This window comes from Macrobrachium nipponense, chromosome 35 (genome assembly GCF_015104395.2).
Source record: "Macrobrachium nipponense isolate FS-2020 chromosome 35, ASM1510439v2, whole genome shotgun sequence".
Classification (NCBI taxonomy): Eukaryota; Metazoa; Arthropoda; class Malacostraca; order Decapoda; family Palaemonidae; genus Macrobrachium; species Macrobrachium nipponense.
The window spans coordinates 59,089,639-59,116,605 of NC_061096.1; the positions used below are offsets into that span (position 1 = coordinate 59,089,639).

Consider the following 26,967-nt stretch of genomic DNA (forward strand, 5'->3'; position numbering starts at 1 on the left):
TTTGTTGAATATAATTCAACTTTTCTTAGCATTTGCCCTGATTAATGTTTCAAGAATCAATTTACCTTCATTAGCCTTTCCGTGTGATGTTCATTTTGTAGTTACAGAGTAATCGTGATTAAACAGTGTGTGTATAGGTATGTCATTTAGAGCAAAATGCTTCCGCAGGAGGGATGCTATTCGAGGGATATGTCTTCAGGTAGATATAGTTGAGGGTTACGTCTGCAGTATAACTTCTACGGAGAGACAGGTACATGGGCTAAGGGGTATATGTCAGAAGAGAGGGTGCGTCTGCAATAGGGTACGAAAGTAGAGATGTACGCATGAGGATGATTAAACCAACAGAGGAGTACGCATGCCAGCAAGAAGTGTATTTTTTACAGAGGCTTTTTTTGTCAGTACAGGGCTACTTACAGCAAGCGACCTTTTAATTCCAGTGTATCTGTAGCATGTACGTATGCGGATTATTAAAGCAAGAGGGAAATTACCTCCATAGTGGAATAAACCAGTAAATATATGTCAGAATAGGGGCACGTCAACAAGAGGGGTACTACTACAGAGGCTTTTGTCAGTTCAGGGCATCTAGACCGTGGTTCAGGGGTACTTTAGAACGAGCGGTTTTTTAATTCCAGCAACTGTTAGTTTTTTTTTTTTTCCTGAACGTTGACATTCAAAGAAACCATACATTTTCACGTGAGATAATTTGCCATACGTTTGATATGATTATAATTACACTGAACTTGATTTTCCTCTGGGTAGATGGATACTCGGTGTCGCTCTTTGATTACGTAGCTTCTTCAGTCATATTGCCAAACATGCAGACGAGGTCTAGAATGTTCACTATTTGCGTCTGTTACCAAACAGAGGCCCTACAGCCGTAGTTTGTTCATTTGCATTCTTCTTCCTAAGAAAATCTGTTTTATTGTTTTTGTCTTTGCTGAAAATTTCCGTGAATCGGCCATACCTGCATTTCTTTCAGAATTTTAAGTCTTCTGAATATTTAATCCCTACTGAAAAGTTTTAATCTTTTCCCCTAATGACTGCTATTATTGTTGAACGCTGTACTATTTGAAATGTACATGAAATTTTAATTGTCCTTTTTCATTCTCACCCCATTAGTGGATTACATCACTTTTAACACACAAACAGCAATACCATACTTTTTTTATATATGCCAAGTAACAAATCTCTCTCTCTCTCTCTCTCTCGTGCCCTAGATCTGAACCTTGATTGCAAAAACTAAGCAGAGATAATACATATCTTCTCGATACGGGAAGGGTGAATTCGAGGATAATGCAAATTAGACACATGTATTGCTAAGGCTCATTACAGGAGCAAAACATACTCTATTTCCATGTATTCAATATTCTACGAAATTTTTTGGTATCTCAGAGCACTGACAGTATAATGACTCAAGTTATTTGTGTTTGTTGGTTTGTTTGTCTTGACTTTCCTGTAACTCATATTCTTGTGTTTACACTGCCTTTTACTGAAGCAGCTTTTTATTTTTCTTCGTAACTGTAGACACTTGTAACCTTTCTGCATACAAGTTTCCCGTTTCCCTTAAAACAATGTTGTTTTAGATTTAGCTGGCCATATGCCAGCACGGGCTCTTGCTCATAGAGCAGCCCGTAACTATGAAAAAATCTGATCCTGTCATTTTGTGTCGCTGTAATACAACTGGTACCCCCAACCTGATAAGGAGTCCGTTTCCAGCAAAATTTCTTCCTTTTGACACCTTATCTTCTCGACATTCTATCTGAAAGTCCCTATTAAAAGTATCCTTAGATTTGCCTTTGACAATAATTCACTGTTGCACCCTGATTTATAACGACTCTGGCTCCAATTCTAGAGATTTATTTAATTTCCAGGATTGTGGCTCGTTTCTTCTTTTTTTTATTCTTCTCCTGTTACGGGGGGTTATTAAAATTGGCACCGGCACCGTTTTCGGTGTCGTTGGACCGGGTTCTACCTTCCGCGGGTTGTGGTTTAGATTCGAAGGTGTGTGTGTGTGTGTGTGTAGCGGGGGGTGTGGTGGGCCTAGCCGGTGCAGAAATTCTAGTTTGTGGTGTAAGTAGACACCGGTGAGGTTTTGTCTGTGGCGGAAATGATTACCGACGGTTGTTTCTTTTATTGGTTAGGTAAGGTGATCCTGGTCCATTGCTGCTAGCGGTCGGGGGACTTAATACCATTTAGCTGTTGGTGACGAGTTCTTTGGCAGAGATTTGAATTTAATATATATAAGTTTCTGGTGTGAGGGGGCTTATTGTTGTGGCCTCGAACCCCAGGTGCCGAGTTAGACTGAAGCAATTTTGCCCATCTTGGTCTACTCAGAATCAGGATAAGGTGGATCTTGACAGGAAGTATATAAGAAGATGGAGAAGTTTACGATATTTTTTTTATCTAGTTAACAGTGTTCTTCTTGACAATATGTTACATTTTATTTTTGACGTTGGTAATATGATGTGGTGGCAAATGAAAAAGTACGGAAACAATAGTCAGTTTTCTTAATAAGTGCAAGCAAAAATATATGCACACAAAAATATACGCAAAAAATGGACCTGCTGAAGGCTACAAAAAGATAGTCTGTTACCAACAATTTTCCCATTACATGTTATTTTTTTCATTTGTAATCTCTCTCTCTCTCTCTCTCTCTCTCTCTCTCTCTCTCTCTCTCTACATTATATTATACTATAATTCTGCCAATAACATAGGACTGATGCTTCATCTAAGACTATAATTATAACAATGAGCATGCTATACTATTGTGGATATACGAGTATTAGAATAATGGAACCGGTGTTATTGCTAATCATTCACCCCACTTCGTTAATTGTTCTCCTAATATTCTGATGTTTGCACGTTATAATCACCAAGTTATTCCTACAACAATCATTATTATATCATTTCCATAACAATTATTTTATTCTACAACTATAATCATTGTTACATGTAAATAATTATTATGTTATTTCTAAAACAATAAGGATTTTATTTCTATAACAATAGTGTGTGTCAAGTATACACACACATATATGAACATAAAAGGAAGCCGGTTTTGAATTATGATACTTCCGGAAAAACAGCCGGATGTTGGAGCTGCTACAAACGCTACGCACTACACGTTGGGTTTGTACATACTGCCATTATCAGATTTTCGGGTATTTTGATAGGGAATTATTGTAGACCAGTCACTATTCCAAAATATGCTAATAAATTAAGCTTAGTGCTATTTTTAATTCTAACCATGTCTGGATTCACGATCAACCGGTTACATGCTTAGTGTTGTTCACTTCCCCTGGATGATAAAAAAAAGGAAAAAACTTTAAGGTGCACCTTTAGGAAAAGAGAAGGCACACGTACTAGAAAATGTAGCATTAGATGAACCTAGAAAAACGGAGAGAAATCTGTCGTAAATTTTAACAGAATTAAGTCAAAGCCTGGTTAATTACTGTAGCGGAAGTCTAGGGCACTGTGACTTCTGAAATATTAAGTTAGATTTTTTCCGGCTATAATAGTTTTAGTATATCTTCAAATACTTCAGCAAAGCGTGACCAACAGTACGGGTATATTTTTGTATCCATGAAGTATTTTCTCAGCATGAGGGGAGGTGTTTAAATACATTATGAAGCGAGATTACCCAGGTCTTGAGTAATAATTACGATTATAGCCAACGTATTGAAAACTTGAGAACGTAATTTTATTTCTTTATGGCACGGACTCTTCCTTTTTCCCCCACTAAAAAGAAAGGGAGCATTTCTATGTAGTTTAAGTAAGGTCTGTGATTATACCTAAATCGATATTTTTTTTTTTTCACAAGATACTCATGAGAACAGCACTATCATTTTGCTATTTTTTGAGTGTCATTTCTTCCTCACAGCTTAAGGGAGAGAGTAATTCATCCTGTCTTAAATAAAGCTTTTATGGAGACAAACTAATTAACGCTTGTTAGAATAAGCTTAGGTCGAAATACAAGTAAAAGTAAGTAGACAGTTAAGGCGTTATATAATTTTTATGCGAACTAAAAATAATTTAAATTCTGCGATGCGCTGACCGCATACGTTTGTACCTGAACCTGAATGATCAAATCAAGCCATCCAACCTACTTTAGAACACGGAAGAAAATGGATAAAATCCCACTTGTAAATTCATGAAACAATGGTGATCTTCTCCAAAGTTTGTGTTTTGAAGGAATTGTGTGAGGCAAAAATATGTTACAAATTTCCAATTACGAATGTTGTACTTTATTATATTATTTATAATAATACAACATTTAAAACCAGAGTCGGAGGTGGGGGAGCGTTTTGCTGGGTGGGGTAACAATCTTGAGGATTTGGGCCTCACAGTCACAACTTGGCCCGTTTTTCTTTTCCTCCTTTCGTTTCTTTCCTCTTTGCTGCTGAATACTTGTTTGCCTTCCAGGCTTGTTCATCAGACACGCCTTCTGAGATCAATACGTTTTCATGTTTGTATGTATGTAATCAACTTTGTTCTTTTGTTCTTTTTTACACAATTTTTTAAATACCTTCGTATGAAGAACAAGTTTCCGATCAAGTACTTTCTGTGTCAAGTGCTTGGAGTCTTTCAGAAAAATGATTTGCACCTGCGTACTTCCAAAGGTGAAGTATTTGAAGAAATATGGTAAACATGAGTAAATATCCCCTAATAGGTTCCTGTGGACGCACATCGTAGAAGCACGGATGAAGAAGAGCCATGAAATCCCTTTAACATGGCTGCCAAGTGTATGAGAAGTATATGAGACGTACGTGTTTACCGTTGAGTCACCTTTGGTATTTAGTTGCTGCAATTGGTAATATTCAAAATTTGAAGAATATAGTATACCCTTCTGTTTACTGTCCTTAGAGATGCCTATCTGATGTTTATGGCCAAGATGGTTTTTTTCGGGTGATTAATACCATTGAAGGCAACTCTGCAGGTACTCTCGTCTCATTGTTTATACCTCGTTTATGCATGAAGTTCTCCCCTTTAATGTATAATTTAGACTTTGAGAAAAAATCCTCGTCCACGTAAAATTCATGACTGAAGGTCATAACATAAAAGGAATAAATAAAAAAAAAACGAAAAGGTGGAGAGGAGAGGAGAGGGCGTCCAAGACTTCTTGGGTGAATGGTAGAGGGAGGAACCTCTTTCGAAACGGTGGTGGATGTTGTAGATGGTTTGTAGGGCTGTTGTGGTTGTTGGTGGGGGGGGGGGGGAGTCGTGTAGTAGTGGGGGTTGGTGGTTGATGGGTGGGAGGGTGGGCCAGCACAGACGACCGGGCCCAGAGACGACGAGACTTCCATGCCGCAGCCGTGGGTAACTCATTGAGAGAACCGTATTTCGTCCCCCTCCCATTCCATCATCTCCCCCAATACCCATTGCCTGACTCTCTACTCCCTCCCTAGAGCAACTCTCTCTCTCTCTCTCTCTCTCTCTCTCTCTCTCTCTCTCTCTCTCTCTCTCTCTCTCTCTCTCTCTCTCTCTCCTTCAAGAGAACCTGCAACCTCCTATTCACGCCTGGGAACTATTGGAACAGACTCTTCTTTTATAGCGTTAATATCACTTGTTCAGTCAGGCTCGCGCGTCATTGAAAGGATCCTTCTTCTTCTTCTTCTTAACCAAATGATTCTTTCAAACGTGCAAACTTGAACCCACGGTCGAAGTATAATGCACAATCAAACTAAATAGTTCCTGCGTCGTCTGCTTCACAATCTCATTGTGATGTGGCTCCTCCTCCTCCTCAGACGTTTCATGAGGAATTTACAGCTCGGAACTGTCTGGCCCTCCTGTGCGCGAGATTTGATCCATCGGGACAATTTTTCGAGGAAAATTTGTGAAAAGAAAATGTCTATCTGGCAGCTGCTGCTCTTTGGAACGCTGAAGCCAAACCACACTCACTTGGTGCTCCCCTTCACCCGTCCATATTCCCTCCTCCCACCCAGGGGCCCCTGCCTCCCACACACTCCTGCCATTCTACCGCACTATGACTAGAACCACAGCCAACGCGTCCTCCTCTCCAACAGTTGCTATCCTTTGACTTTGGAAGGGATGGTGATGTCTGCACGCTTCGCATTGCTATTGTACTTGATTCATGTTGACTCTTGGCATTTTTACTCTTTAGTTCTAAAGGTTTCGGCGTGTTGTAAACATAGCGTTATTTTTTGCATGTCGTATCTGTTACATATTTCCGTTTCACATTATGAATGCACTTGCAAATTTTCTATGCTTTCTTTACTCGAGTTTTGTATCAGTAACGTAAGCGCATTCATTAATAAGTTGTCACATCATATTCAACTGGGTATTATGGGTAATCTCGTTACTACTTGGAAGCCGCTAAAATTAGCGATCAGTTCTTTGTACAATCACTTCCAGAATCTTGATAGTTTTTGCATATTCTGACATAAACTTACTGGTTTGGTGGCTCTCGGCACGAAAACCTACTAATGCTTCTTTCTTGCATTCACAGGGCATGCATGATTTGTGCTGCCTTGTCCGTCTTCTCTGCCTCCACCTCATGAAATAATTAACTGTTGCACGAGACCGCCAGAACCCTTTTTCATGAGCGGCTATTAACATCATGGCTTTTTTTAAATATAAAGATAAATTTAATTTCACTGCGCATTGGTCATTGGTAATTACGGGCCCGTTACATTTATTACTTAATATCTCTCAATATCATCCCTCTCATCTGTTTTGATGGGAAGAATTTGAAAGGGATATAATGGAACTACTAGGCTGAAATACTGCTAGAGATAATCGAGTTATCTCTGGATATTATTTTTATGTGCTTCTAGCGTAGTGGCGAAAAAGGTTTAATGTTAAAAATTACAGACATGAAATATGGAGAAAAAATAAGATTGTATTATCTAACGCTTCGATAGCGGTTGATGGCAATGATATATAACAATTAGGAGCACCACGTCCACCGCAACTTCCCGCCATGCTATATCTTACCTGACCCTCACACACTCGGTCGGTGATTTCAGTCTAGGAATTTTAGTTAAAAAACAAGTTGTCTGAGTAAACAAACACACTACACGCTGGGCGCTTTTGGTTTCAAATGCGTTTTTTTTCTCTTTTTTATAGTTTCTATATATATATATATATATATATATATATATATATATTATACATATACATATACATATAACTGAAAGTTAGTCCAGCTGAGTGATGAGGTTCAGATACCTGATGTGTGTCGTCGACTTTCCCAGGCCATTTCTTTTGTCTCAGTAGCTGACTTGTTACATAATCGAATGGGCGACCTACTCAAAGAATGTCTGAAATAAAGTATTGTGCTTTACTATTTAAGGACACTATATGACCCACCTTACTCCTTTACTTGTTATGGTTAGTCAGGAGGGGAGGAGAGGCTATCCACCACATGTCACCCTTCAGATTCCGCCACCTGTGAACCCCCTTAAATTTACTTGAAAGCTACTCCTTTATTTCAGGCAATGTTTTTTGCACGCAGGCGTGTATATGCATTCATCAGACCTGTGCAAGTCTGTATAGTCTTTGATGTTTGGGTTTTAGCAAGATGTTTTTGTCTTTCGTAAATGTTTTCGATTCTATTTTATGTTTCGGCACGAAATGTGGTTTGTGTCAGTATTAATAATTGAAAACAGTTACGTATTCTTAGAATAGCAATAGCGGGCAAGAGCCCGTTTTGGGCACAGTCCAGCTTAGTACTTTGAAACAAGAAGCCTAACGTTGCCATATTTCAAATGGCAGGATGTCTGCAGTTTTGCCACATCATAACACGGGAATAACCCTCCAGTTCTGTACTAACTCTGCATTCATTTTGCCTCTCCCGTCGATCAGCTTGCAGCTGGGACTCCAGTTGCATGCCCCCACCCCACTCTTCCACCCCCCCCTCTCTCTTCTCTCTCTCTCTCTCTCTCTATCTCTCTCTCCTCTCTCTCTCTCTCTCTCTCTGCTTCTGGCATACGCGCTATTCGATAAAGATGAATTACGGCAATGAGTTTAAGAGGGGTAAACGCAAACTTGTTCTGAATGCGCTCGTAGGGTTAAATAATCAGCAGCATGCATGAAGGAAGAGTGGTTCTGGCAATTGCACGGGTACTTACACATTTCGAGACATCCTCCTCCTCTCAGTGCTGCTGTTCCTTCTACCAAAGTTTCACCCGCCTTGATACCATTTTGTTTCGCAGTTTATAATTTCATGGCACACTATTCTTCTAGGGAAATGTGTAGGCAATTTACCGTAAATCGTAATCATAAAATCATCCCTTATGTTTTGGCAAGGTGATTATTCCCGAATAAATCCTCTATAGAACAAAGAGATAACAGAGCTATTCACTTTTTATAAACTCCAACTAATTCTGACGGGAATTTATGGATGTAGCAAAAGAAGTCCTTGTTATCGTTCGTTATTATTACTAATGCGAAGGAATTCTGACCAAAAGCTGCTGAAAGAGATTCCTACTAAATTCCCTCGTACTTGTAGTAGTGTGCAGCTCTCGTATGCATCGGATCAACACCTGGTTTGAGTGCGAATCAGGAATATTGTTAAATGACTCTAAAAGCCCTCTATTTGAAGGGTCATTTTCCTTATGGCGTCTGTCCCAGTGGTGCCAAATCAATACTAGCCAGTTGCTGTTGTTTTTTTTTTAACTGTAGTGTCAAACCGAATCTGATTTAAGCGTTGGAATCTCTCTCTCTATCTCTCTCTCTCGCCATCAGGTCATATGCGTTTTATTAAATATCAAAATAGATTGTTAAAAACTTCATTAGATGGAGAGAGAAGTGGTAATACGGGTCACCCTTGTAATAGAGGACAAAAGGGTTCATATTACACAGCCGAGACAGCAGTCTTCCCTTTACTCCTCCCTCTCCCTCCTCCCCCTTATCCTTCTCCTTTCCCACATCAGTCCCTCCTCCATACTTTACCCCTTTTCCACCACCGTTGAAAGGGGTGATGGAAGGAAGAGAAGCAAATTAAAACGAAAGGACACCAGCGTATTTTCTCGGAGATTCTTCATGGAAGGTCGACTATAACCAGTATTTACAAATCTCGGCTTTGCCTCTTCTCCAGAAAACAGATTTGGAGGAGAGGTCCCACGAAAGAGCGCATTCGAAACGGTTTGTCGTATTTTAATATCTAAATATTTTTCTTACATACAATTCATGTAGAGAAGAGAATTTGTTATCCTAGCAATTGGAACAAAGCGTTTATTATTTTCTTTTAATCATGATAATCATGCATATGAGGTGTGTCTGTGTGTGTGTGCGTGTGTTTGCTGTGACTAAACACCTCCACAAACAATAATAACCTTTGAACAACGGCCAAAACAAGTTATTTTTATTTTGTTAAATACGTCTATTTATACGTATTTAAATAGTATTATACACTTTTAGCCGTTAACGAAATTAAGCTACCACTTGCCGGGTTTACATAGTGTATATATAATACACGTTTATAATACATATAATCATATTTATAAATAAAGGTTTTTTGCCACGAAGGAAAAAATTAAAAAGCGAGATAGCCAAGTACTTTCGGTCCTGTTCGGACCCTTTACTGTGTGCGCCTCTTCATTATTAATTTATAAATATTCTTGGACTTTTAATGATAGGTTAGTAACAAAAAATACCTGATCTGGCAAACGCTGATATAAGCAAAGTCTCGAAAGGAGGAAACGAACGCTTCAGCGATCTCGAGTTTCCCATTCTACTGCTATTTATGCCTCCTTTTTTTTTCGACTGGAACAGATGCACTTCAGTCCATTAAGAAATGGAATTTCTCGTGTTCAAGGGAAATCTGTTATCCTGATTTCGCCTCTAACTGAACAAAAGTGAATTGGATCGCATAATAATTGAGCTCAGTGTGTCCCAGACACAGTTACACTGTTCTCCTTAGCCATATTTGCGGTTTTATTTTTATAAATAACTCAACAAGGTCCACCGACTTGAAATTCAAGCTTCCAAAGAATAGTGTTCATTACGAAGAAGTCAGACGACGTAGATAGAAATACAAAAGAGGACCCCACTTATTAAAAAAAAAAAAAAAAAAAAAAAAAAAAAAAAAAAAAAAAAAAAAAAAAAAAAAAAAAAAAAAAAAAAAAAAAAAAAAAAAAAAAAAAAAAAAAACAAAAAAAAAAAAAAAAAAAAAAAAAAAAAAAAAAAAAAAACACGTATTAAAATGCAAAGAAAATAGTATTAGAGGTAATATATATTTAGATTGCACGACTTCCTCTGGTATAGGCTGTTCCACAGTCGAACGGTGTGAGGAATAAAGGAAATCTGGAACTGAGAAGTTAGACAGCGAGGAACATTGACTGCATATTCGTGCTACTGTTCAGCAAAGCTGGTTGCTATTAGCAGATAACAGGGTTCACGGATCAGTAGTGAATGTGAAAGATCTCTGCTCAAATAAAACTTATCAAAAGGTGACAAACAAGAAACCATCCGTCACTGGTGCAAGTCATAACCACAACTATTAAGGAACAGAAACCTACCACCACGAACCACTCGATTAAAACAGAAAAAAAAAAAAGTAAATCTCTGTCAGAAGCAGACATCCACAGCGGAGAACAGTGTTCTAGCAAAGGGAAAAAAACAAATGACCTACAACAGGTTGCATTGATTTTATCAGTGTTACAAATATAATATGAGGCCTTACGAATGATACCTAACTTTCATGCGGCATTTGCTGAAACGTTTATTAATGTTTGCATTTGCTGGAACGTTTGTTAATGTTTGCATTTGCTGGAACGTTTGTTAATGTTTGCATTTGCTGGAACGTTTGTTAATGTTTGCATTTGCTGGAACGTTTATTAATGTTTGCATTTGCCGAAACGTTTGTTAATGTTTGCATTTGCTGAAACGTTTATTAACGTTTCTCACAAGTTAGTCAGAGGTTATGCCAAAAATGTTATAGAGCTTCAGATTCGTTCAGCCAAGTTCCATCCACCTGAAGGGGGGGGGGAGGGGGGGGGGAAATCTGTAGGAGAGCTGCTAATCAACAAATCAACAGTATTTTCGTTCTACTGGAGTTCGGATGTGTTGAGGAGTCACAAATTCTTATCTTCTTCCTAGCACCTCAAGCTGGAATAATGCTCTCGATATATGTATGTGTGAGTATATGATATGTATGTATGTATATAAATATATATATATATATATATAGATATATATATATATATATAATTATATCTATATATATATAATATTATTAAATTATTTTAAATATATTATATATGAATCTTTCAGGCCAGCCCTGTAAGAGTCGAGATCGACTCATTGGACTGGATAATCCCCCCTTTTTTAATCAATCTCGAATCTGGGATACTTTACATCTCCTCAGGAGAGGATCCACTCTCTCTCTCCCCTCGCAAGGGGGTTTCTGTCTAATTTCTGCTACGCATTATTTCAGTCACTCTTCTGCTGAGGTGATGGAGGTAGCCCATTTCCCTTTCCAGTGGCGTTCTATCTAACCTGTCAACTCACCTCTTCACAAATTCACTTCGTCAACGGCATGGGTTGCACGATCCGGTGACCGTTATTTCCCTTTACTTCCAAGATTTGAAACTGACTATCTTGAATTCATTTTCCCTTGACTCATACAACCTTCATATATGTGGCGCACGTTCGTCCCTTCTTCTTTCGGGTTGAGGCCCATTTCTGTTTGTAAGTTTGTTCGCTTTCCCAATGTCTGGACTAGATTAGGGTGGCCAGCCAATCGCCCGCCCCACTGGCCTCTGCTTTTAAAAAATACACACACACATACACAGAAACTATGAAATAAAACTCCCATAAGATTTTTGGTTCCGTGATTGAACGTCATAAATCATTCAAGTTTCCCTTTTCTATGTAAGCCTTTTCCAACGTTCTCCTAAAATAAGAAGACGAAAGAACAATAACACGACACATAACCGACATGAATCGAATATGTAAAGTTTGTCTAGAAGAGGGGAAGAAAATGATAAGAACCAATAACATTATCAGAGAGCGTACGACTGAGAAATACCGGCCATTGACGATCATTGGTCGTAAACCAAAAGAAAGGCTGGAGGGTGAAAGGAAGAGAGCTTTATCTTTTTTATTGTTATTGATGAATATGATACAGGGCACTAGAGTTTCGCTTCGACTCCAAACGGTAACTGAAGTGGGAGATGAAGTGGTCCTACTATACAGATGCCACACAGAAGTGAGGAAGAGGTTTGGGATATTTGGGATGACGGAAGCTGTTGGCCATTCATAAGATATATATTGGTAAGATAACATATTCCTGTGACTTCGAATAAACTTCCATCCTATACGCTGGGATGCCGGATTTCATACCAGGTGTAAACTGCCGTACTGCATTTCACGAGATCGTAAATGAGAGAGAGAGAGAGAAGAGAGAGAGAGAGAGAGAGAGAGAGAGAGAGAGGCAGTTTATTTGAATTAAATTTTCTAAGCTACTTGTGGATACGTGCACTTGCAGGTAATACGAGCGGAATTGACGTTCCAAGAAGGATAACTTTTGATATATAGCTAAATCAGATCATAAGTGTACATCCTCCGCTCTTTTTACTGACGGTTAACTATTACATAATAATGTTCAAAAAGGATACTTTTGATGTCTATCTGTTGCACTTCATTCATTTAAAATATGAGGACCTTACATAATACTTAAGAATAGATGGCCGTATGCCAGTAAGTGCTCATGATCATAGGCCAGCTCTTAAAGGACCTCAGGGGTGATAATAATCAGGTGTTCCATACTTCTTAAGTAATTAATATTATTATTAATGATGATTAGTGCATTCTTCTGAAACAAGCCACCAAAGGTCCATTAACTAGATTAGCAAGCTTCCATAAAATAGAATGCCAAGTAGTCAGTAATAAATATAAAGATAAAAGTGAAAGGATGCCATTAATACAAAAAATTAATATTTCAAGCAACAAAAATAAATTGAATTAGCTAAAGAACGCGTAAGTATACCCCAAAGCAAGAACCTCAATTCTATATATATAAAAAAAGTTATTACGGGCTGCTCTATGAGCAAGAGCCCGTGCTGGCAGAAGGTCAGCTTCATCAAAAACAACTACATAAAGTCAAGGCACAGCCCACAGTTTGAGAACAATGGCCAAATGGTCATTACAAAGCGCGAAAGCATCCGAGATGACCCAGTAGTCCAAACAAGCAATCCAGAATTCATACTACTGCAGTCAGTAAAGGAACAATTAAAAATCATATTTGGCTTTCAGGCAGTCACCTCCTTTTTAAGGATCATCTGTTCTCTTTTCGACTGGCCTCCCCATCAACCCTTTACCTTTAAAATATCGATATTTAATATTTCACATATCTTAGATGCCATCTTGCAGTGTAGTTCTGATTTATCTAAGCTATACATACATACATATACTGACACAAGCTACGTAATCTGAATTGGCTGCACATGTTCTTAAAACCCGTCAAAGGTTCAAACGAATTTTATGAATATTTACCTTTAACTATCGTGTGTATATATATATATATATATGTATATGTATGTATGTATAATGCAAAACCTGCAATAAAAGGTACACAAATAAAACATTCTAGGCGACAATTACGTTGATTTAATTGAGATGATTTCGAGAACATTAAGAATGAAGGTAAATCTTACCCTCTGAAGTTATATTACCTATTAAAAACCAGGTAAATTCTTCCGTAGTAATGTACTAACATTACCAATTTTTATTTTTCACGATAAACTTTAGGAAAGTAATGAAGATAAAAACATGGTAATATAATACTTAATTGTTTTCTTCGGGCGCATGAAATTTTAGCAAATAACGGCCAGACGTGTCATTTCGTCGTTTCTATTGAAATGTTCTTTAATGACAAGAAAGTCGCTTTACAGATTTTCATTACAAGGGTTTTGAAAAGATCCGCACTGCTGACACTACTGGATTCCCCCCCCCCCCCCCCGACCCTTTTGGGAAATGGGGGCCTTCTTCCTGTGCGGCGGATGGTCTTTAGTCATCGATGAATTGGCTTTTTATTCAGCCTCGTCGTCTGCTCTTTCTTCCAAGTTTCATCTCAAGGATGTACTACACACGAATTTGGTGTTTTCCAGTTGACGAAGTGAAAGAGATTGGATGTTTGTTGTCTTCTTAACCTTATGGCATCTCTCCCCAAAGTATTTGTACTGTGAAGTTTAGCTCTTGGCTGCATCGTCACCATAGCTCGCTCGCTCTCCTACCGACAGGATAGCACATTCCTTCGCTGATTGGTTACCCCGGAGAGGGAGGCGGTGCGAGCTTGCCGTATGACGGGTATTTAGGCAGAATTGCAATCCAGAATTCATTCAGCTTTGCATCGTCACACAAATAACATTTCTTAAAAACACTATCGAATGCACTGAAATGCGTCTAGGATATCGACGATAGACGTCAACTGTGTCCGAGATATCGCGACAAGAAAAAGGGTAGTTGGCATCAGTCATATCCAAAAGGCAGGGCCGTCCTTAGCCGCTCGGTCTTGCCTTCTGTATCATCCACACTTCTGGAGGGCAAGCCGACGCGAGTGAAGGTAAGCATTCGGACGTCGCCTTACTAGGATTTTTTTATTTTGTTTCCACGAAGATTAGTGTCTGCAAAGCATTGAAGTCTTTAGCAGCGATGGCACTGGTGAGTGATCATAGTGACAAGTGATGGAAGCTGTGTTTTTCCCGTAGTGTTTATTTATTTGGAAAGAACGAATAAGACTTTTTCTCGTGTCGCTCGTTTTGGGTTGGTAGATGTGGTGAGAGGGTTGGCGACCGACCGACCGCCTGTGGCTGAAGCTCAAAAGAAAACGGAGGATTGGACCGAGAGACAAAGAAGTCGGCCATTTGTTCGACGGCAGAAGTGGTTTCGTTGAAGGTAAAATATCTTAAAATGAAGATTTACTGGTCGCATTGCTATGGAACACTGAAAGGATGCAAGTTAGTGATCTCTGCTAGTGGTTAGGAACAACGAGTGTTTATTCTACTTTATGGAATTGGCAAGACGTCAAAATTAGTGGACAGATGGCGTTTTTTTTTTCCATTTTGCCCGGTTATAAAGCGGATGTGAGCAACACAGTATAGTGAAGCTCGGTGAAAGCACTGAAATTGGTGATTTAAACGTGGTTTTATTCATGACTGACTTTTACAAATACTCTGCTTAAAACTTTTGATTAAGTAGTGATCCATGGAAAACACCTGTTAGGTAAAGTGTGACTCCACCATCCAGAAATAACAATTATCTGGAAAAAAGTTTTTGAGTAATGCTGCGTAATCTGGAAAATGTGCCCAAGTTGGCTCAAGATGGTAATAAAAACATTCTTATTCAGTGGCTGCTCCACCTGCGAAAAACTAAAGATTAGTGGTGCTTACAGAATTCAAATGAGCTGCCTTTTGAGTTGAGGCCATGTAAAGCGTCTTTATTTTTTTGACGAGTGGGGTCGAGAATCGAGAAGCTACCCAGTCAGTCACCAGGATTCCTTAAGCCTTTGTTGTCGTTCTGACGAGGCTGATCAGTGGCCCTTAAAAATTTAGTATGCTGCGTCTTTGACGAAGTTTACGTGATGATCCTATTACGGATGGCTAATGTGAATTTGTAAAGATTTCAGGCCCGTGTCCTGCTTGACTTGCATTGTAATTGCAAGCAAAGCCTTTGGCCAGAGACTGGACGGTGTTTGGCGTTCCTAGTACCCGCCTGTTTGTGGTTCAAAAGCTACGGCGAAATGGAATAAAACTGGAAATCACTAATGATATGAATGTCAGTATGGAATTTTAATTGTGAGCAGTTTAATGCGGCGTAAATTCGGAAAGACATGTCGAATTTGAGCTATAAACTTTCTCCTTGGTTTGATGCTTCGTTCAGGCAGACTTTACTATTTATAAAGTGTTTTGGGCCGTTAACGTGAGTACCTACCCACACAAAGTTTGTGCAGTAGCCTAATCTGTATATTGACCTGAGCCAGTTAATGAACTCTTAACCTTTTGACTCTGAATAGGTAAAAATCACGCATAGTTCTTAACGTTGGGCTGGTTGGGAAAACACTTAATGGACACCATTCTCAGTAAACCAGTAAACTGTATGTATCCACGCCATATTCCAACTCGTTAAGTTTGTCAAAACACGGATCTTTGTTCCCTCTTGTGAAAGGGTATTTAGTTAACAACTTGCCACGAGAATTAGCTTTTATTTGGGATCGTCTCCGGAACGTGAATATGAATAGTCCGTCATTTGTTTGCCAGCGCAGTTGGTCCAACCAAATGCAGAGGTAAAATTTTCTTTAGTCCAAATTTTTCCTACTTTTTGGGGCCGGTTTTGCACGAAACAAAATCCAGTTTTGGCTGTAGGCTTCGGTCTGTAAACACTGTTGTCTTGCAAATGAACATCAAGTGAGGATTACACTGTGAAGAGAAAGGAACGGACATTACACGAGAAAATCCAACTTTTATATTAAGAATTTCTTATATTAGCTTTTTTTGTTTACTCGCCATATGCCACCAAATTAGTTTCATTGCTGTCCCCTTCCTTAATGGTTTAGAACTAGGATATAAAAATAAACGCCAGCAAGGTATACTAAGAAAGCGCAAACAATGCAATTTAGAATCTTTTTCTGATGTTACCATAAAAAATAACCAGCCACCTAATGGTTGCTGTAGCCCAACCTAGTTTGAAGAAGTTACTGGCGAGAAACTTCGTCCACCCTTGCGGCACTATGGGCTGCTGCCTTTTGAAAGACTGTTACTACACTGCAGTTTGTATAGTATTCTGATTAATAGAAATAAGCATTGGTGCTTCACAAAGAATGAGCTTAAATGATCTCTGGCTACATCTTGTGTAATAATTGAATAGTCTTGTCCATAGCGGGCCTATGGTTCATGGCAGCCATGGTGGTTTTGATTCAGGCAAGCTCTTCGTCCACCTACATACATCTCTGTCGAACGGTTTCCAGTCTCGAACTATTATTATTGGTATGAAATCAGCGAGCCTTGTCCGAGTAGTCTTTCGTCTTAAGTGACGTGTCTGTGAACAGTGAAGAAGCTCTGGTGAAGTTATTTTCTTTAAAGCAATTTTATACGAGCCGCCTCAGACCGTTGGGATACGGATCAATTTCTAACTGTTCATCAAGAATGGACAGCCTTTCATTGATGGTTGAATTATGTTATGTATCTTTCGAATACCGATACTCGAAATTACAACGCTGAGTCCTTAAATGTAACTAGAGTCAACTCCACTTTATATTAAGGTTAAAAGAATACGGGAGATGGCATTTTGGGGAAAGATCAGCAATAGAGTTTATTACATTGGCGAATTCTCTAAGCATTAGTATTGATGTGTTGGCACTTGAATTTTTTTCTAAGCATTGTTTTTATCTTATGAATTAGTAGCGGAAGCATTTGCCCAAATATTCTACTAGAGATGAGTTCATAGTTGTAACGTTATTCAATATTAGCGAACCCACTATTTCTGAAGACAATATTATAACCACTTTGATGTATACATATACATACAAGTAATTTTATGAACTACGAGTCGTCAAAGTTTCCATGCATTGTAATTTGTATAGACTTCATATGCACCCAGCATATAAAAACTCGTGTTTTTCTTTTAATTTTGGATGGGCACTTCGTATTTTCTAAACCTGAACTGGCCATTGCAGGCGTGATGAGGTGCTTCTGACAGCGGCGAAGACGAGAGAGGAGAGGAGAGCGTGGAGGAAGAAGTGTCGAATTAATTTGTTGGCGATCGAAAAAGGTGCCAAGCCTTGGTGTGGTGGGTCCCATGGAGCATTGGTCCTTACACTAAAGATATGTCCCTAGTACATCACAGCACATGAGTGACGTCGATCTGAGCCTTCGTCAGCTCCTGGCTTCTTACGATTCGGCATCAGCCAGACCTAGACAGTCTCACATTCAAAGGTAAAGTAGTATATTAGGTCCACGCCGTCCCTCCTTCGTGGCCTTAAATGCCCCGTACTATACTGTACTACCATAAAGATAAACCCCATAGGGAAAGTGAAAATGGTTCAAAGTACCCTGGAGTGATTTTATGGTGAATAAGAAATGCAGCCCATAATGCAATTTTTCAAAATTATAATAATTTGTTTATGCCTTTTAATTTATAAGTTAATGCCCTGTTAGGTCTTTAGATTTTGATTTTATTCCAGCAAAATTCACTCGTGTATATGATATTATGCTTAGTCATCACAATTTAATTCAAAATTTAATTTCAGGTACACACTACATACATCTACGTTACACATACATCCATCAACATACACACAGTAGATAAAAATTAACATACAAATAACTGAATATCCCCTGTAGGATATATATTGTGATGTCTCATTTGAACCATCCTCACTCATACTAGTTTACTATTTAAACAAACCACACTTCCAGTTTTTAATTTTAAGGAATGATAGATTCATGCCATATTGTTTTCACTATAATAACATTACAGTTTATTTATGTATAATAGATACCAGGTTAATTTTGTCAGAATTTTTAAGTAATCAAATGGTATGAGTTTAAGAATTCCTGTGTATGATAATGAATGAATATTTTATGACAAAGAACGGGTTCAGGTTTCAAGAGAATGTTCTGTGTTGAATATAGGCCTGTTTGTCCCGTGCTGCACTGATCAATGTGATGAATCTCTAGGGCACCTAGTTCTAAAATGAGGGTTGCAGGTTTCTCTCCAGTAGAAAAGAATTTTAGTCAACACTTCAAAGCAACTGATTAAGAATAGATGGACAGTTAGTTAACCAGTCTGGCATTTGGGTCTTCCATAGAGAATTCACGTCCTGTTTCATGACCACAAAAAGTGACAAAAAATAATTTCAATGGCAGCATATCTATCATCTAACGCTTGCGAAAAAAAAAGTTGTAACATTAAATCATGAACGCACTTACCAAATTTTGGTTATACTAATTATCAAAACATAGCCACATATATTTTTGGTGATAACACCACTACCACTTGACACTTCCAACCTTTCACACTTGCTCCAGCTGCTATGTAAACTAAACATCTATTTTCAAGGTATAAATTTTCATAAATTAACTGACCAAAAACAGCTTTTGATCACTTTCATTTATGAAAGACTGCTCTTTACCAGTAGCAAATCTGCTTACTGGTCATTGAACTAAAACTAGTACGTCTCTCTCTCTCTCTCTCTCTCTCTCTCTCTCGTCTCTCTCCTCTCTTCTTCTCTTCGCACTCTCTCTCTCATCTCTTCCCTCTCTCTCTCTCTCTCTCTCTCTCTCTCGACAGAGCAATTGCAGTACTGAAAACTAAATAATGACAAAAGGGTTTTATTTGAAGATAGTATCTGGGTATAATTTTAAAAGGTAAAATAACAAAATGGAGAAAATGAGAAGTTAAACTGTTGCTGCTGTCTTTTGGGTGTTTTTTTTAATCAAGTACAAAGTGTATATATACCTTCACCTGCCCTTTCAATTCCACCAGCCAATTAATATTTTGCCAAAGGCAGTCGTGTCATTTTTGTATATTTGAATTTGGGGAATTTTCATTAATGTCTTAAAGCAATTTAACCCAAAATGTCAAAAGGCTAAAAAGAGTGGAAAGTTAAAAAGTGGCACATTACTCTCACTCTTTGACCATACATTACTCTTAATTTTAAATTAATGGTAGCTACTACAGCATCTACAAATTCCAATTTAAAAGGGGTAACACAGTGAAAGAGGGATGTTATCACAAATAATATATTATAAAGGAGGATGTTATTATTGCAATCTGGAAATACAATTCTTTCCCCAATCTTTTGTGCCTCTCTACTGATGAACGTATCCACAAAAAGACTTGTTTGTATAGACAAACCCCCTTAATGTTGGAATTGTAGCTTATATTTCTCTTCACTGATGTTTGGCAGAATTTTATTTAAGCTTTATTTGTATGTTAAATGGAGAAGTACAGTGCAGATGTAATTTTGTATTTTGACTTCAAACAGTGTCTCTGGAAGATTAAGTTTTAACTTTGTGATAATCTGTTATGGATGAAATTTATTTTTCTGCCGATTTCAATCCACCTCCTTTTCCCCCACTTCACCACTGTACTGTACTTCTTTCTATTATTCTCCTGATTTGGTAAAAACTAATACCATTGAAGTTTTGTTTGTGATACTTTTTATTACAGACCTTTATCGTTCAGTGATGTAAGAAGTTGATTGGAGTGAAGTTGTGGTATTAGAGCATCTTAAATCGTAATTTGTGAAACACTTTGGATTTGTCATATTGCTGCCATTGACAAAGTTAGTGGAATAGAATCATTGCACCTGCATTTTGTAATGTCTGTGTATGTACTGTACCTACATTTTCAAGATGACTTGAGTTTTAAATGTTTGAACAGCCATGCCTTTTGCCAAGTCTATTTTGCAGCTTTCATGTTTTTTTCCTAAGAGTAGTAGTACACAGTTTCATTCTGAAACTGAAGATTTTGATTAGCAGAATTTTGGCTTGCAAAGGTTGCGCATGTTTTGTGCCATTGTGCTGTTTAAGCAATCTAGCCATTTCTAGTAAAGCCCTACTGGGTTGAAGCTATTCATGACAGAATTTGGGCAAGGAGCGAGGTTAAAATCACAAGTGGCATGAGTGGATGTCATTATCATGGGTGGTGGTTGGTTGCTCTCCGCTGTCTCACCTAAAGAGTACCACCTGCAACCCTCATTCTATACACTCATTTCTTGATTAAACCTTAAGGCTAAAAACCATGGCGTGGGAAGCTCCATAACTACTTTTAAATGTAAGTGGACTAGTGAGCTTTCCTGGATTGCATTGGTTTTTTGAGAAACTTTACTGACACTATTTTTATTGAAATTTGTTTAGTACATATATCTGTAATGAATTGTTTTTTCGGTTTCAGTAAAATTATGTTTTTAGTGTCATTAGGGTACTTATAGTTGCCACATTAGTGCCCACTTCATAGTACTAGAGACTTGTTCTGCAGACAGGGTTTCTGTGTCTTGACATGCTGGCTGCTCTGCTGCCATATATTTCAAGCTTTAGTCCAGAGCTGCTGAAGCTGACAAGCCTAAACTTACCTCAGGGATAGAATTAGGTGTATAAATCTTACATAAATCTAAAGCTGATGCCTTTAGGAATAAAATGACTTATGCTAATATGTGCACCTTTCATTTTTGCAGTTGGCTCTAAAAGCCACCTAACGAGGTTCACTAGAAACCAGATTTTGTAAATTAATAGGTAAATGTCAGATTTTGTTTTGCATGTTGTAGCGTTGGGAAGTTTCTCTCTTTCAATGCAGCTCTTTTGCATGTTCAGAATTCAATATTTTTTTCTTTTCTTATTGTTGCTTTGTACTGGTTCCCAGAAAACTGTATGGAATTGAGCTGGTATTCTTGGTACTAATGCTGAATATATGTAGATTTGAATGTGTTCACAACTTGCTTTTTATGTAAACTGCTTCATGAAAAAATTGACATACTGAAATAAGACTTGAAGGAGGGATGCGTGATCGAGCAAGTAATATAGTTTTCCCTTTGCAGAGAAAGAGGAATGGTAATGCCTGGCCAGAGTGGAAGACCTTTTGACATCATCCGACAAATTGTCGGAAATGTTGTCAATATCTTCAATAAGAGGGCTTCGCCCTGCACAGCACCATGTGATGGCATGGTGCTCAAGATGCATTACCAGTGGACATTTTGGGTTTTATTGGGAGGCTTCTCTTCTGTTTGGTATTGTTGGTATCACAGAGATGTAATAACTTGTGCATCTCATTTCAATGCTGAGACACAAGTTCGATTGGATTACATAAACATCTGTCTATCTTATCCCTTCGTTGAAGCAGTAGCAAATAACTATGAAGAGGGAGGCGGCATACCACGACGATACCTACTGTTTTACCGTTGGATCCATTGGGTCCTCCTACTTCTTGCTGGCATCTATTATATCCCAAGGAAGATTTCCAAAACTTCAGAGAATTCTAAAGTGAAGAAATTAATTGAGGACCTAGCTGTTAATGCTCACCGATATGATGGATTAGAGAGGGAACTTGTTGACAGAACTGCAAAGTACATTGCTTACAATCTCAAAACACACAATGGATTGTATTACAAATATCTCACATGTAACCTAATGGCTTTATTAGTTGACATTTTCTGCTTCCAGTTTCTTGATTTTGTATTTCAAGGAAGATTTTTGAAATATGGTTTCAATGCCTTTCCTTTCAGCAGAGATCCGCAGAATTTTTCAGATTATATGTCTGATATGTTTCCTCCATTTGCAAATTGTGAGTTGCATGATCAAGTTCAGTTGGTGAACAAGAGGATCGAAAGGTTAGGTTGTCATTTAACAATCATGGAACTTTATGAGAAGTATTTCCTTGCACTTTGGGTGTGGTTGATCATTTTGACTTCAATGACGGTATCCTATATCATATTCCTGGGTCTCATGTGGTTCCCTTGGGCCCGACTCTGGATGCTGAGAATAGCAAAGCCATTGAGTGCAAGAGATACCATTAGAAACACTATTTGTACCACAATAAGCAGTTGCAAGATTGGAGATGTTTACCTCCTGTATCGTCTCAAACAGCACTTCAGTCATGCTCGCTACTATGAGTTGCTAACACGTCTTTCTGATCCCGATTTTCTTCGAGCAATACTTGATACGGTATCTATCGACCACCACAACAAAGGCGGTGGTGGACCAGATCTTCGTCAACGTAAACCCAACCCAAAAACCCCAGGCAAGTTTCAGGATGCCCTCTTTCATCCACCCTCTGAAGGAGGATATCTACCAAACTCCAGTATTTTAGTTGAATAATTTGCAAGAGTTACATTGTGTGTGTATGTATTTCTTGTTATGATTGTACTTAGATGGGTACTAAGCAATGCACAATAGTGTTTACCATAGTGAAAAAATAATCTTGAATGCTTTGGACATTCTTGAACATTGTGATGACTTAGTGATAATTGAAATATTGTTCAGTATGAGTGTTATATTTTGAGTGAAAGTACTGTGCTTGAATTTGTTTTCTAAATTAAAGTGTTGTTTGTATTTTTATATGATTGAGTACGTTATGTACTTAAAATGTAGTGTTAAGATTTTAGACGTACCAGGTAATGCATTTATATCTGCTTTGGCATTTATTTTTTTTTTATGATAGCATTTCAAATATGCTGATGCCGCCATTTCTGTTCCAAACAAATCATTCCAGCCAAAAAGTGGTTTTGGGGGGGAGGGCTTTTGTAATAAAAAGTTGATCAAGTTGTGAGACAAATCTTCATTTTGTTTTCATTTTAATAAAAACTATAGTAGTGGCTGTCTTTTCATTTTTTCTCCTTCCTTTCTCAAGCATGGGCACAGCTTTAGACGTTAGCTAAAAGGCATGGTTGTGGGCACTGATATGGCAAATCAAGTACAGTAAATTATTCATTTTTTTCCAGATTTTTGACAATTTGGAAAATTTAGGAGCCTAATGTTGGTAAATTGATTTTGCAGGACCTGAAAGATGGCTCTCATAGGTCACGGTGGCACCGACATTATCCGCCAGTTGGTGGGTAATGTGGTGAACGTCTTCAAAAAGAAACGTGCACCATGCACATCTCCTTGTGATGGACTTATCCTCAAGATGCACTACCAGTGGACATTTTGGTTATTGCTGGCTGGGTTCTCTACAGTTTGGTACTCTTGGTATCACAGAGATGTTATCACTTGCGTGTCTCACTTCAATGCCGAGACACAAGTGCGACTTGACTACATCAATATCTGTCTCTCCTACCCATATGTAGAAGAGGATGGTCCAGATCGTCGTAGGTTCCTGCTGTTTTACAGATGGATTCATTGGACACTTTTGGTGCTAGCTGGCATTTATTACATACCTAGAAAAATTTCAAAGAATTCAGAAAATCCCAAAGTCAAGAAGCTTATCGAGGATCTTGCAGTAAATTCTCATCGATATGATCAGATTGAAAAAGAACTTGTGGATAGAGCTGCCCGGTATATTGCTTACAATCTTAAAACACACAATGGACTTTATTATAAATTTGTCATATGTAATGTTGTAGCATTAATTGTTGACATTATAAGCTTTCAGTTCTTAGACTTTGTCTTCCAAGGAAGATTTGTTCACTATGGATGGATGGCTTACCCATATACTCGAAATCCAGTTGATTTCTCAGATTATATGTCTAGAACTTTCCCTCCATTTGTAAAATGTGAACTTGGTGTCCAGAATAAGTTGGTTGGCAAAAGAACAGAGGTGTTTGGTTGCCACCTGACTGTGATGGAGCTCTATGAAAAAGTGTTCCTGTTTGTATGGATCTGGTTAATTATCTTGACAGTACTGACTTGCTGTTACTTGATATTCTTGGGCTTCATGTGGCTTCCATACTTCCGACTAATGATGTTGAAGGTTGCCAAGCCTCTCAATGCCAAAGATACAGTGAGCAACACTATAGTCTCTGTTGTAAACTGCTGCAAAATCGGCGATGTTTATTTATTATATCGTTTGAAACAGCATTTAAGTCACGCCCGTTTTTATGAGCTCTTGACACGTCTTGCTGATCCTGAACTTGTCAAGACAATGCTCGAAGACCCTGCCGACAGAGCCGTCCATGCCAGGAACCAAGACAATCTACGAAACAGGGGGAAGCCAATGATGACTCCAGGAGTACCAAAAGGAAAATTTAGTAATCCAAACGATCTCTTCATAACCCAGGATTATGGACGACCCAACACAAGTATTCTTGTGGAGTAACAAATTGAACAATTAGGTGTGCTGGGAACACAAGTACTTACCATGCTACTCGGGGAAAGCTGATAATCTTTGTTAAAAGTGGTAGCGTGTCTTGATTGACAAATGTTGCTATAAACTCTAAAGCTTCCCAAAGTATGTGGCTCATTAGTGATATAAAATATTTTGACTGTGGTATTTTTATAGTTAGCGGTCTTAAGTGTTGAATGTGGTATTGTGAGGACCGTCCAAATGTGTTTTTTTCATGTGTTCATGTTTTAAATCGGCTTTGTAATTTTATTTATAAATGTCTTAAACTGGACAATTTTTTTATGGCTACAGGTGAAAGTGCATTTGCATTGCATTTGAAAATGACATGATGTGAGTGAGTGGTGTAAATGTGACTTTTGATAGGTTATTGTTTGCCTTTTTATCACTGATTGGGTTTTAGCCTTTTTCGCTGATAAATGCATTTTCATGACTGCTCTTTTAATAATTGGATGACTAAAGTTTCAAGAATATGCTACAAGATTCTTGATTAATTTTATGACTGCCAATTTTTTTTATTTTTGATAATTGAAGCTTATTAGTGTTCCTCAACCATTGATTGTCTCAGCATTTGTTAAACAATGTACACTTATTAAGGTCACAAAATATTGAGTTGAATTTTGACTTTTGATTATGTACATAAATTTAAGGTCAATGGAGCATGAGTGATTTACTTGCTTGCCATTTCAGTGTAAAGGACAATTATAAAAAAAATGCTTTTCATATTTTTTGTTTAAATAGTAATTGACACCACAATTATTGCCTGATGAAATAGCTGTTGTCTTGAAGCATGCAGACCTTTTCATAATTGTGAAAGATTACCACACATAAGAAGAATACTAAACTTAAGAGGCAAAATAAATTTTTTTTTAAGTTATGCCAAAACAGAGTAGCATTTTTATTCACAAATTAGAATTACTGGTGAAGTACTTACACTTCAAGTTTCCTTAGAGATCTACAAGAAAAGGAAAACTCCAGTCACAAACTAGTGTCAGTTTAATTTCAACATCTTTGTAATGTATCGAGTCAATGTTTTTAGCATATGTAATGACCCATTTGTGAAGGGATTACACATCCCACAAAACTTTCTGACTGACTATTGTAGATTATAGTTGTGCCTCCAAGTAAAGTGAAGAGATCTAGAGAATCCAAATCTAAAGATAAAAGCCAAAGGATATGGTAAAATTACTTGATCTTTTGGTGCACAATGTAATGCCAAAATTGTCCACTGAAAGCATTGCATTCTCTGCAATTGGTGCAAATAATATTTTTCTTTTTTAAACTTGGTATTTTTATCATCATGTTTCTACCTGCATTATTTCTCTCTCAAGTACCTGTGCCCAGGTAGAGCCTCGAGTAAAAGCTGTGATTGAAATAAAGGGAAATAAAGTGGTACTATTCCCATTAGGTCAAAAGTACCTTGTACACCAATGGTATTTGTTGCAGTATATTTACACGAGAACGTCCACTGCTTCACTTGCCGACATCAAAAGATATGGAAACACCCAGGTCTCCTTTGGTAAGATATATCATTTCTTATGTGTTTCTTAACTCCTAGCTATAATTCTGGCAAAAGACTATATTTAAAAGTTTTCAGTATAATCTGACTATTTCAAGTAAGACATAATCAGGATGTAAAAATAACAAAATGGGTTGTCATTGCAAGCTTCATTGTCAGATTGGCCAAGGATTAACTATAACAGAAGTAAACTACCAAATTTGATAATCAACAGGTTATAATCTGAAAATGACAGCTCTGGCCTCTATTTTTAAGAATGGAGTTCCTCCAATTCTTTGCAGTGCTCATACCATGAAGTGATGGTAACCAGCAAGTATCAATACAGCAATGTTATCGAACCAGTGTCAGGTGACCTGCATGTCTACCTGTGGTACTCTTGTCTGCAGTTGGGTTAATGAGGGCCAGTAGTATAAACAGGCTTTATTTAGTAATGCTCAGACTTTATCATACTTCAGAAAGAGCATCGAGGTTTATGAGTGAACAATTTCCAGAGCTTCCTTAATGAAGGGTAGTAACCCACAAATTCAGTAACTTTGTAAACATGAGTCTGTGAGCAACCAAGTTGGTCATTGTTTCTTCTATTCCACATCACTAGGCTTCATTGTAGATGCTGGGGCTGGGATTGCAATGTTGTTGTTGCTGGAGGAGGTCAGAGGATTGTGGTAGCAAAAGAACTCTCGATGCAAATTTATATAAGTCCAGCAGATCACCTC

At 38.0% G+C, this 26,967-nt stretch overlaps 1 protein-coding gene across 14 annotated transcripts in view; it reads left to right on the forward strand.

Moving 5' to 3' along the window:
• LOC135208819 (innexin inx2-like) overlaps positions 1 to 26,017 on the forward strand; it is a 104,323-nt gene extending 78,306 nt beyond the window's left edge. For 2 of the 14 annotated variants that reach the window (XM_064241369.1, XM_064241367.1), the window contains 2 exons: positions 17,636 to 17,894; positions 21,500 to 23,272. In XM_064241369.1, the coding sequence (XP_064097439.1) occupies positions 17,809 to 17,894; positions 21,500 to 22,775 (1,362 nt within the window). In that variant the 5' untranslated portion in view covers positions 17,636 to 17,808 and the 3' untranslated portion in view covers positions 22,776 to 23,272. Of the gene's footprint in view, positions 1 to 14,294; positions 14,626 to 14,694; positions 14,860 to 15,010; positions 15,187 to 17,635; positions 17,895 to 20,133; positions 20,293 to 21,139; positions 21,198 to 21,499; positions 23,273 to 23,453 lie in introns of those variants that run through there. The other 12 variants (XM_064241377.1, XM_064241374.1, XM_064241378.1 and 9 more) reach the window with 12 other exon arrangements.
• Positions 26,018 to 26,967: the final 950 nt, after the last annotated feature.